Source organism: Erithacus rubecula, assembly GCF_903797595.1.
Source record: "Erithacus rubecula genome assembly, contig: scaffold_884_arrow_ctg1, whole genome shotgun sequence".
NCBI lineage: Eukaryota > Metazoa > Chordata > Aves > Passeriformes > Muscicapidae > Erithacus > Erithacus rubecula.
Genome location: NW_027635452.1, coordinates 5,630 through 18,210, shown reverse-complemented (window position 1 = coordinate 18,210; position 12,581 = coordinate 5,630). Strand labels below are relative to the sequence as shown.

General features: G+C 51.6%; 1 protein-coding gene across 1 annotated transcript; it reads left to right on the top strand.

Annotated features, from left to right (window-relative positions):
- Positions 1-9,136: 9,136 nt before the first annotated feature.
- LOC306816753 (serine/threonine-protein kinase pim-1-like) lies at positions 9,137-10,862 on the top strand. The gene is made up of 4 exons (XM_079333187.1): positions 9,137-9,213; positions 9,310-9,676; positions 10,289-10,465; positions 10,720-10,862. The coding sequence occupies exons 2-4, from the start codon at positions 9,427-9,429 to the stop codon at positions 10,824-10,826; spliced, it is 534 nt and encodes a 177-aa protein (XP_079189313.1). The 5' UTR covers positions 9,137-9,213; positions 9,310-9,426; the 3' UTR covers positions 10,827-10,862.
- The last annotated feature ends 1,719 nt before the right edge of the window (positions 10,863-12,581 follow it).

Genomic DNA, 12,581 nt, shown 5'->3' with positions numbered 1-12,581 from the left:
CTTCTATATCAATAGTAGAAAAGGGTATTTTTACTAGAATCCTCCCTCCTTCTGGTCCCACAGCCTCTCTCAAAGGGAATTGTAGCACCTTATTTCTCGTCCTAGAAGACACAGGGCTTCTGGGAGGAGAATGGGCTAGACCAGGTAGTTCTTCTGAATCATCCTCTCCCTCTCTCCGAGCTCGAGGAGGAGATTTGAATAGGTCACTCATACCCTGTTCCTGCATATCCAAATTGTGCATTTTGTCTAATCTGGTACACCGCTCACCTATATCACATGCTGAACAACACCTTTCAAGTTTCCCTTTATTTGCTTTCCTTTCCTTCTCAAGGGCTAGAACTAAAGGGTCAGAGGGTGCCTTAATCCCACAGTCTCTCTGCCATTCAGGGTGGTTTCGGAGAGAGAAGAACATGTCACAATAGGAAACCTCACCCCATTTGCCCTCTCTTCTTAAAAACAACATTAGTTGCAACAGAGTATCATAATCTAAAGTCCCGGTAGGTGGCCACCTTAGTCCGTGGTCTAGTCTGTACAGTGGCCACTACTGGCTACAATATTTAATTAGGGTGGATTTATTTTCAGTGCCGCCAGTTCCTGCAACTTCTTTCCAATGTGTTATAATACACCCTAAAGGGCTGGCTTTAGGGACTTCTGTGCTCTGTGTAGATCCCATTCTTCTCTTTTCGTCCCCTGCCCACTTTACAGCTAAGCTACACCTTACTGAACTTTAAAATTTCTTTCCAATCCCCTTCCCACACACAATACCAACTGCCAGATCAGTCAATTTGTTTCCTCTCTCTATCTGGCAGTCTATTAGGTTCACAAACTCCCGAGGATCACGCCCAAACCATTGAAAAGCGGACCCCCTTTTTCACTCTTCTCAGTACGCAAACGAAGCACACAATGCACCAACACGGCACGCTCACTCTTGTACAAACACAGCACACTTATTATTCATACTTTCTACCAACAATCATTATATTCTCAGCACAGCTACAGTCCCGCTCGCATCACGCCGCACATTACACAATTCTGCCTTTCTGAAAAGAATTACCCCACACTTACTCCCCTCCTGGGTACATCTCACTCAGTCACTCACCTCACTCGCAAGGTCCGGACTCCAACACACACACACCACCTGGGAACAGGAATCCACTCGACCCGCGTTCTAGGGTCGCTCCGCGGCTGCTCTATCAGTCAGCGAATTCCTTCACCGGCCCCCCTCCTCCCTTCTCGACCCGGAGGTTAAGGGAATGGAGTGGCCCTACCGGTGTCCCTCTGCCGGTAACTCCACCGGCCCGCTGCTTGCAAGCCTGACCTCCACAGGGACTTTGTTGTACACAGGACGTCTCCTGCGATTTATCAACAGCCCTCCAATCACGCGTGCATATGTCTTACAAACCCCCCAGAATTAATACGTACCGTTTCATCCGCCAGCCAGTGGTCCTTTCTGTCGCTGCAGTAAGCGAGCCGGGGTCGGGGTCTCCTCCAGGAAATCCCGGGGCGCGCCGTGGAGTCGTCCGGCCCTCAGCTCGATCCCGCAGGCAGACAGGAAGGTCCCATCTGGGGTGCCAAATGAAGCGCGGAAAATAAACTTCACAACCTGTAAAGTTGTGGAGTAGGTACGTATTTTATTCAGCGCTGGACGCAGGGGGAGAGCATCCTCCCAAATCCTGCGTACCTTACATGATTCTAACCTTCTATTTATCTAGGAAGTCCATGCATATTCTAAATCGCCTATACATTATTGATTATCTTCACATGGAGATTAGTTGCATATTCATTGCGGCTGCGTAGTTAATTGAGTCGGTGGTCTTCAAATGAGTCTGTGGGCGGAAAATGATGAAGTAACAGTCTTCCTCACTAGTTGAACTTTTCACCTTGTCTTTTCACGCATGCGCTTTTAGCCTCTTGGTCGTGATATTTTGCAGACTTTGCACTTTTGCAAAGAGGGGCCCCTTTCCTTATACATCAGGGGTCTTCTTATCGTGCATTCCTTTTCCTTATAAGCACACAGTAACTGATACCTATACATCAGGGGTCTCTTGTTGTACCTTCTTTTCCTTATAAGCACACAGTAACTGAAAACATATGTGCTACTCTTCATTCTATTTAACCCTTAAATCCCCTGTTTCAGCTCCAGCAAAACCTGAAAACCCTCAAAAAAAAAAAAGCAGCAGAACGCCGCGATTGAAACCAATTAACCGATTAAATAAGTTACTTAAGGGATTAAATCTGGAAAATATATTAATAATTCCATTTAAAAGAGCTTTAAACCACCCTCCCCCCACCCCCGGGTTTCCCTTTCTAAAGCCCAAAGCAGGCTCGAATTTTCCGCCAGAGCGCCAATTAGCGCCTTAATTGGGCACCTTAATGGTCACCGCGAACATCCCGCCAGTAATTAAGTAAATTGAATTAATTAAATTAAGAAATTAATGACTTAAACGGTGCCCTGATGCCGCGATCCGCAACCGCAGCCACCTCCGGACTGAGCCTCTCGGCGCCTCGCGGCCCCTTTTATCACCTCGGTAGCCCCGCCTCCATTGCGGCCTTTCAGCCAATCACGATGTCACTCACCTCATACTAGCCCGCTCTTTTCCCCGCTCCCTTTTTCTCCCCCCAGCCAATCAACGCACGGCTACTCAACAGGCAACCAGCTATGGCCAATCAGAGGGGTGTATGGAAAATGAGGGAAACGCTCAGCCAATGGGAGAGCCGGGGGCCTCACGGCGCGGGGCCAATCAGAGCGCGGCTACCGTGAAGGGAGAAAAAAGGAAAATGGCATCCGGGGCTGTTTATTGAGAGAATTTGACGGATCCCGGGTGAGATTTGAGGGATTTTGGGGATCCCTGGAAGATTTTCTTGAAGTTTTTGAGGGATTTTGGGGTGATTTTGGGGGGTCCCTGAGGGATTTTATTAAGTTTTTTGGGGTGATTTTATGGGGCGTCCCTGAGTGATTTTATTGAGGTTTTTGTGGGATTTTGGAGGGTTCCTGAGGGATTTTATTGAGGTTTTTGGGGTGATTTTGGGGGTCCATGAGGGATTTTATTGAGATTTGTGGGATGATTTTATGGGGGTCCCTGAGTGATTTTTTTTATGGTTTTGGGGTGATTTTGGGGAGTCCTGAGTGATTTTATTGATGATTTTGGGGTGATTTTGGGGGGTCCCTGAGGGACTTTATTGAGGTTTTTGGGGTGATTTTATGGGGTCACTGAGGGATTTTATTGAGATTTTTGGGGTGATTTTGGGGTGTCCCTTGAGTGATTTCATTGAGGTTTTTGGGGTGATTTTGGGTGGTCCTGGAGGGATTTTTTTGAGGTATTTTGAGGGGTCCCTGAAGGATTTTATTGAGGTTTTTGAGGAATTTTGGGGATCCCTGAGTGATTTTATTGATGTTTTCGTGGTGATTTTATGGGGGGGTCCCTGAGTGATTTTTTTTATGTCTTTGTGGTGATTTTGGGGTGTCCCTGAGAGATTTTATTGATGTTTTTGAGTGATTTTAGGGGATCCTTGAGTGATTTTATTGAAGTTGTTTGGGGTGATTTTGAGGGGTCCCTGAGCGATTTTATTGAGGTTTTTGGGGTGATTTTGGGGGGGGTCCCTAAGGGATTTTATTGAGGTTTTTGGGGTGATTTTAGGGGTGTCCCTGGGGGAATTTATTGAGGTTTTTGAGGAATTTTGGGGGTCCCTGAGTGATTTTATTGATGTTTTTGGGTTGATTTTGGGGGTGTCCCTGATTGAGTTTATTGATGTTTTTGGGGTGATTCTATAGGGGGTCCCTGAGTGATTTTTTTGATGTTTTTAGGGTGATTTTGGGGGGCCATTGAGGGATTTTTTTGAGGGATTTTGGGGGGTCCCAGTGGGATTTTATTGAGGGTTTTGGGGTGATTTTTGGGGGTCCCTGAAGGATTTTATTGAGGTTTTTGAGGGATTTTGAGGTTGTCCTTGAGTGATTTTATTGATGTTTTTGGGGTGATTTTTTTAATGATTCATTAACAAAAACGAGAAGAAACAAGTAACCCAGGCTAAAAAACTCCACCATACAACCAACTAGCAGCACAAGAAACACGCTGTGCTCTTGTCACTGACAGTTTCTGTCTCATTGTGGGGATGAACCAGAAATGGAAAGCGGCTGCATGGACCCCACAGGACAGGTTGCACAAGCTGCTGAAGGAGAAGGTGAATCAGGTCAAGCTGCTGAACTCAAAGCCATTCAGCTGGCTCTGGACACTGCTGAAAGACAGAAGTGGCCAAAGCTCTACCCTCATACTGAATCATAAATAGTAACCAATGCTCTGTGGAGTTAGCTGGAAAGGTAAAAAAAAAAAAGCCAGCTAACAGCATAAAGGAAAACCAATTGAGGCTGCTGATGAGTGGAAAAACATTGCCACTCAGACAAACTATCTGTAAATGTCCATCATGTAGACAGCCACATCCCCAAAAGTCAGGCTAATAAAGAACACTAAAACAACAAGCAAGTAGATCAAGCTGCAAAAATAGAGATGTCACCAATAAATTTAAATTAGCAACATAAGGGAGAGTTGTTCCTAGCTCAATAGGCCCATAATACTTCAAGGCACTAAGGCAAAAAAATGCCACCTATAAGTAGGCAGAAAACCGAAAAGTAGATTTAACTATAAATTGCATTTCTCAAGTTATCTGTAACTGTAAGACATGTGCTAAAATTAAACAGGCCCAGCCCATAAAGCCTCTCTAATACTGGGGGCAGTATTCCAAATATAAGTATAAAGAAGCCCAGCAAATGAACTACATCACACTGCCTCAAACCCCCCAAGGCAAGTGCTACGTGATCACAATGGTAGAAGCCACCACTAGATCATTAGAAACCCACCCTGTACCTCACACTACTACTCAAAACACCGTCTGAAGCCCAAAAAAGCAAGTCCTATAAAGACACAGCAGAGAGAATCGTCAGACAACAGGACTCATTTCAAGAACAGCCTTAGAAACACCTCAGCCAAAAACCAGGATATTGAATAAATAGATCATATCCCTTATCATACTCCAGCTGCCAGAAAAGTTGAACTATACAACAGACTACTTAAAACTATCCGAAAGGCAATTGGTGGGGGAACCTTTAAAAATTGAGAAATTAATTTAACAAAAGCCACCTAAACAGTCAACACCTGAGAGTCCATCACTCAAGCAAGTCCTGCCCAGTCTGAAGCCTTGCACACAGTGGATGGGGATAAAGTCCCTGTAGTGCACATAAAAGGTATTTTAGATTGTTTAGATTAGTCCCACCTCAAGCAAAGGCAAACCAATCCGTAAGATTGTTCTTGCTCAAGAACCTAGTTACACTTGGTAGGTAATGCAGAAAGATAAAGAAACCTGTTGTGAACCACAAAAAAACCTAATCTTAAGCAAGAAGTGTGTGTAAACTTTCATTGTATGTATGTATCTATCTATCTGTCTGTCTATCTGTGTAGCTATCTAAATATTTATTTATCTCGCAGAGTTTAAAAAGGAATTAATTTAGGTATGATGCAGATGGTAATAGAATAAGGAGTGGATAATGCCTTAGGCTGCAATGCAAGATGTAACCAGAAGTGTATATATTCTACCATTATTTGTTAAAACCAGGTGGAGCAGTGCTCCTTATCTCTTCCATGACCTATCCCTCATAACTCCAGGGGGAATATCCTCTGTTAATAGGCCAGCTGTGCTTGGTGGAACAGCTGTTTTTATCTCTTCCAGGACCCATCCTTTGCCCAGGAAGATATCTTCTGTTAATAAGCCATCCAGTCTCACTGCAGGACTGATCAAATTACATCATCCCATTTGAGATACCCGTACCCAAGGGGAAGAGTTAAATATTTCCTACCTAAATAAAACATGAAATTAGAAACATCAGAGAAGCCTTTCTCCACTAAATTCCCAGAAGAACACCAAGCCCATCTTCATCACCACTGGATGTTAGAAAAGAAACTAAACCCTTATCCAAAATCATTGCTTCAACAAAACCTCGTACTCTCGGTTCCTGTCCCTATTCCCGGTTCCGTTCCCGGTCCCCCTCCCGTATTCCCAGTCCCATTCTCGGTCTTGATAATATTCCTGGCACAGGTCCCCCATGGCACTCTGCACTTGTCCCCGAGCCCTTCCCTGTGTTGGGGCTGCCTGGGGCTTTTCCTGCAGCAGGACCTGGCCTGGCCATGGCCCAGGAAAGGCAGTTCCTGCTGGAGCAGGAGGCTCTGCCTGCAATGGGCTCAAATTCCAACAAGGCTCTGTTTGCAAAGCCCCCAGTGGGAAATGAAGGAGGGGGTCACGCTGCTTTTGGGGTGAATAATGCTGAAACCAGCCCGACTCCTCCATCCCAAAGTTCAACATCCTGAGAGGGAGCTGAAGCTGTGGCAGAGCTGGGAAAATCCCCAGAGCAGGGAACAACCAAGTGCCACCACTGAGAACTTCAGCAGAGCTGCTCAGCTGACACAGCCTGGGCACATCTGAGTGACAGGGCAGCACCCCAGACTGGAAAAGCCCCGTCCCAGATTGTAACAGCAGCGTGTCCTGACATTCCCCTCCTTGGGGGGTGTGGGCCTTCCTCCCTGGGCTGGGGACACCCCTCAAGGACACTGCTCCAGGCTGAGCCAAAGTTTTTGGTTTGGGTGAATGATATCAATCTCCACTTAATAACTGGTTTTGCTTTAATACAACTGCTTCAAAATTGCTTCCTGTCTCACTCTGAGTGTCCCTGAGAGGAGCAGAGACACACAGTTCCGCAAGCTCAGGGTTCTCCTTTGATGAGGAATCTGGGATGCAAATGGCCTTCTCAGAAGGATAAAAGCACAAGGAATGGACTAGAAATTATTAGAAAAAACTACCCTTCTTGCAGACAATGTTCACCAAGTCCACAAAGTTCACCTGCATTTCCCCTTTTGAGATTCTTTTTGTCATCTACTCTGGGCAGTCCAGCTTGGTCTAGTGCTTATCATGAACAGATTGTGCTCTTGATTTATACCAGTGCAAGAGATGTAGAATGATCTAAACTGAACACAGAAACAAACTACAGCTGTCAGCCCATTTTCACGGTCTAGGTTACTCTGCAGGTGTCCATGGAGACGCGGGAATGATTATCACACAACTCTCCACTTCCAGCTGGAAGCTCTGGAGATTCTTTCTCTGAGTCCAGTCAGGGTTGCATTCCCTAACAATTCCTGGTACCACCTCCTGTTTTCCAAGCTTGGAACAATCACAATGAAAACCTTACCAATGGCACAACTCCTCAGTCCACAAGGAAAAGAAAGGATAAGTTGTAAAGTTCTCCAAACATTTGCCCTGCTTTGCTGCAGAACTCGTGCTGCACGCACAGTGTGGAAAGCCAAGAGAAGCTGCATTGGTGGCACAGCCTGTGACAGAAGCTCGACCTCGTTCTCCACGAAAGGCTCTTGAAAAGAGCAGACAGGACTGTGGAGAAGATTCTTGGAAAACTGAAACAGCTTTCCAGAAGTGAAATGAAAATGGAAAGAAACAATCCGAGATGTTTTCATGTGTTTATTTCTATGCTCCCCTTTTCTAGTGTTTTAGTGTTGCACTGCTTCTCCATGCCATTAAGTCCAAATGGATCTCACCTCTAAGATCAATGACTTGTGAGTCTTAGACACTCTAAAATATCATAAGCTACAAACAGTTTGCCTTACCCTGGTTTTGCTGGAAAGCAATGCTGGAGACATAAGTGCAGTGCTTGGCTCGGGCAGGAATCCTCCAGCCAGGGAATGAGCCCCGAGAGTGTCTGAGCCTCAGCAGGACCAGTGCACAGCAGGGACCCAGGGGATTCCCGTGTCACCGTGCGGGAGTCAGGACTCGGGGCTTGGCTCAACAGGGCAAAGTTCTCGTTCCGGGACAGACTCAGGGGCTGCCCCCGGGGCGCGCGGGGCTCGGCCATGGGGCGAGTGGGGCGAGCGTGGAACGGACACGCGGACAAACGAACACACGGACAAACGGCCACGGCGCTTCAGTTGCTTTAGCAGCAGCGGCAGCAGCAGCAGCAGCAGCGGCAGTAGAAGCAGCGAGTCTACAGATCCTCTGGATCTCTTGTTCCTCCTCTCCCTGTCCCGCATTCCCGCACCCTCTTCCCCGGGGTCCCGTTCCCGGATCCTCTCCCTCTCTTCCCTTCTCCCCTCTTCCCCTTTCCGGGCCATGTTCCGAGCCCGCCCCCGGCCCCGGGCGGGGCTGCCCCTGCCCCGTCGCCGGCCCCGCCCCCGGCCCCGCTCGTCTCGCCGCGGTCTCGTCTCCGCCCGCCTCTCGCTGTCCTGGGTGTGGCGCTGTTGGCTGGGCAACAGTGCCTGGGGCTGGGGAGGCATCGCTTTTCTTTGGCTCCGCTTGTCCCGGCCCCAGCCCCGGCTCCGGCTCCAGCTCCAGCTCCAGCTCCAGTTCCAGTTCCAGTTCCAGTTCCAGTTCCAGTTCCAGTTCCAGCCCCAGCTCCAGCTCCAGCCCCAGTCCCAGTCCCAGCCCCAGCCCCGGCTCCAGCCCGAGCCCCAGTCCCAGTCACAGTCACAGTCCCAGTCCCAGTCCCAGCTCCAGCTCCAGCTCCAGCTCCAGCTCCAGCCCCAGTCCCAGTCCCAGTCCCAGTCCCAGTCCCAGCCCCAGTCCCAGCCCCGGCCCCGGCCCCGTCTCCGGCTCCTCCCGGGACCCGCGGAGGGCACACGCGGCGCGGCCACTCCCGCCACCCCCGCCGAGGCTCCCCCGGCCCGAGCTCCGCCGGGGCCCGGGGTGGGTGGGGATGCCCAGCCCAGGACGCTCGGGGAACGGTCGGGGGCCGTGTCTGGCCCCGGGCCGAGCGCTGACAGCCGCGTGTCGCCCGCAGGGAAGGCGCAGGAGGCGTTGGAGGAGCGGTACCGGATGGGTTCCCTGCTGGGGAGCGGCGGCTTTGGCAGCGTCTTCTCGGGCACCCGGCTCGCGGACGGCGCCCCGGTGAGAGGCAGGGGCGGAGGAGGAGGGAGGAGGAGGAGGAGGAAGAAGAAGACGAGGAAGGGGAGGCTGGAGCGCGGCGTGCTGGGCAGCGAGCTCAGCCCGCTGCTGCCCCTTGGCTCGCAGGTCGCCATCAAGCGCGTGCCCAGGAATCGCATCCAGCACTGGGGCGAGCTGGTGAGTGAATGGGGCCAGCGGTAGAAGCCGGGGCGTGCCGGGCGGCGAGGAGCCGGGGCCCGGCAGGGTGGGAGCCGCCGGGAGCCCTGCAGGGAGAGCGGGCGTGGGGTGAGCGGGGGGTGCAGAGCATCCCGGGCTGGCTGAGGAGCCCCAGAGCCCTGGCACGGCCTCAGCCCCGCTGACGGCATCGTGCTCCTCGCACAGCCCGACGGCGCCCGTGCGCCCCTGGAGATTGTGCTCCTGGACAAGGTGTCCACTGGGTTCCCTGGAGTCATTCAGCTGCTGGAGTGGTTTGAGCTGCCCAGCTGCTTCTTGCTGGTGATGGAGCGTCCAGAGCGATGTCAGGACCTCCGTGATTTCATCGCGGCTCGGAGATTCCTGCCGGAGGAGGAGGCGCGGGGGCTGTTTCGCCAGGTGCTGGAGGCCGTGCGTCACTGCAGCAGCTGCGGGGTCCTGCACAGGGACATCAAACCGGCCAACATCATCATCGACCTGGACAGCGGGCAGCTCAAACTGATTGACTTCGGCTGTGGCACCTTCCTCCAGGACACAGTCTACACCCAGTTTGCAGGTGAGCCGAGCCTGGGGGATGCTCCTGGGCATCTCATGGCCCAGCCTGGCTGTGGCACCAGGGATTTCCCCCTTTGCTGCAGGCCATGGCATTGCTTCTGCAGCCAAGTTGCTCTTGGGTGGGGGTCAGAGGGGGGCCAGCTGCCAGCTCTGCCAACCTCATTCACCAGCCACTCAGCCGTGGCTGGAGCTGGGGCAGCCAGCCTGACACAAACCCCATGGGGGTGGCAGAGAGGGGGGTCAGACCTGGGCACTGCTCAGTTTGGTGTGCAGGCGAGGAAGGGCTTGGACTGCTTTGCTGCCCTTGTTTGCCTTAGCTTATTAGTGTTTTCTGGGGGCAATGCAAGCAGGGAGGAGAGTGGGTTTTTCCCACCACTGGGTGGGTTTTTCTTCTGTGTGTCCTAGCTGGGCCTTCCCAGGGCTTCTACTGCCCTCTCCCAATACCAGTGGCTTCTTTTCCAACCCCAGATTTGTACACAAGAGCCAGGTGCTGGCAAGGAGGCAGCAGGTCACCCCCTGTGCCACTGCTGCAGCCCCCCCATGCCCAGGGATGCTGGGGCCAGGCTCTGGGAGCAGCAGCATTCCCCTGATGAGCTCCATCTGTATTCCATAGGAACACCATCCTACAGCCCCCCGGAATGGACCTACCGCAAATGCTACCACGGCGAGGCAGCAACGATCTGGTCCCTGGGCATCGTGCTGTACCAGATGGTCTGCGGGAAGCACCCGTTCAGGAGGGGCCGGGGCATCATCCGGGGCCAGCTCAAGTTCCCACAAGGGCTCTCTCAAGGTGGATCCTCATCTCTGGGCACGGGGAATACCAGTGCTGGGAGACAGCAGTGGGCTCGTGAGCATCCTGCTCTGGCACCTGCTGAGGAGGTGGCTCATGTCCTGCTCTCCTGCTCTCCTCCAAAACAGGGAGTTGTCTGGAAAGTTTAGGCCCAGTTCTGAGCACATCCAGCAGCGCCTGGGCATGGGAACAGTGGGGCAAAGCAAACAGGGTCCTTCTCCAGCTGACTGGTGCTTGCTGGTTTCTCTCCCCAGAGTGCCGAGATGTTATCAGCTGGTGTTTATCCATGCGCTCCTTGGACAGGCCATCTGTGGAAGATCTGTTCCATGACCCTTGGCTGCAGGATGTTCATCTGCCCTAGAAGATGGGAGAGATTCACAGGCACCATTTAATCCAGGAGCCTTTGATCAAACAGCTACACACATCTCGGTCACAAGAAGCAAAGAAACACAGATTTTTTGTACCATGGAGCAGGGGTCATCAGATGGGAGCATCTGTTCTGGAGCTGAGCTGGTCTTGCAAGCACTGGCAGCCACCATTCGACCTGGTTTTACCTGTCCTGGTTCAGTAATGGCTGAGTCCCTGGGCGGAGCACAGACAGCCTGGTCTGGCCCCCAGGGAAGGAGAAGCAGCCCCTGGAAAAGCTGTACCAGGTGGGGCTGCTGCAAGGACAACCTCAAGGATGACAACCTCTGCCTGGCCCTGGCCACTGGCAGCTGGAGATGATCGACTTCGATTCTGGCACCTTCTTCAAAGACATTCCAGGCCCAATTTGCAGGTGAGTCCCCAGGCAGGGGGATGCTCCCAGATCTGGGCATGGCACGGCCTGGCTGGGCACCAAAGGTTCCCCCCTTTGCTGGGGTGGATGCAAAGAACTCTTGAGTGGCTGCCAAGCTGCTTCTTGGCTCTGGGCAGCTGCTGAGGGGCTGGGTGTGCCATGGTGGCTGCAGGCTGGGCACACGTGCTGCCCTCCTGCTCTGCTCCCAGGGGCAGCAGTGACTGGGAGGTTTGTGCCCAGCTCTGGGCACAGCCAGCACGGCCTGGGCACTGCGGGGTCGGGACAAGGGGGACAGGAGCCTTCGGCTGACGGGCGGGTTCTGGTTTCTCTCCCTGCAGCCGGGCTCTGCGGATGCTGAGGCAGCTCTGGGCTGTGCCAGGGCTCTGCTGGGCTCAGCCCTGGACACAGGGCTCTGCCCTCACAGGGCTCTGACAGCTTTGCACCAGACGAGCTCGTTCCGAGCGCACCGCCTGAGCTTTCTGCTTTGCAGGTGAGTGAGACGCTCCTGCAGGCCAAGGGTTTGCTGTCAGGGACACACACCCAATGGGCAAGAACCCACACTCTCCACGGTGCCAGCTGAACCTCTGGATTTCCACAGGATGTCCGACTCTTCATTCCTTTTTGGCTGGAATTGTGCAGTTGCACTTTTCTTCCTCCTCTAGAAGTGCCACGAGTGGGCAAAACCTGGCGAGGGGCCGTGTTCCTAAGGCAGTGCAGCCTGGAGCTGATGGAAGGAGAATTTCCGTTCTGCACTCCCAAACCAAGCAAAAAGCTGTAAGTGTGACTTTCCGTCTTTAAGAAGCCCCTGACAGTTTCAAAGGGAATGTGCAGCTCTTTCACGGGGTGAGAAGGAAGAGCATCTAAAGGATTTGGGCAGTGACAGAGTTTACATTGCCAGTCTTGCCAGGAGCTGGCAGGGCACAAAGCAATTTCTTCTTGCTTCACTCCAATTCCACCACAATTTAAAATAACTATATTGGAAATAAACCTCAAAATCTTTTTAAAAAAGGTTACTGAGGCCAGTAAAATGGATCAATGCCATCAACTCATTTACAAAGTAAATAACTGAGTTTTCTGCTGCGAAAGATCAGTTATTAAACTGAATTAAAAGTTATGGAATATTTTTCACTGAAACTTGGGGGTTTTTTTATCTTTCACATTTTATAGAAGTTTTTTCTTTTCTTTTTTCTTTTTCTTTAGTTTAAAACAGAAAACATGCCATAAAATAGGAGTGTCTTCTGTTCCTGGTTCCCGTGTGGAGCAGCTCCTTCCCGCTGGCTGAGCTGTTCAGGCAGAGCAGTCTCTGGAAGAGACTCGCAGGCTCCCTGTTTGCTGTGC

Bases quoted from the DNA above. Each gene is read 5' to 3' on its own strand.
- LOC306816753 (XM_079333187.1), top strand. From the start codon at position 9,427: ATGGAGCGTCCAGAGCGATGTCAGGACCTCCGTGATTTCATCGCGGCT. The intron at 9,677-10,288 runs GTGAGCCGAGCC...TGTATTCCATAG, and splicing joins AGTCTACACCCAGTTTGCAG to GAACACCATCCTACAGCCCC. The intron at 10,466-10,719 runs GTGGATCCTCAT...TTCTCTCCCCAG, and splicing joins CCCACAAGGGCTCTCTCAAG to AGTGCCGAGATGTTATCAGC.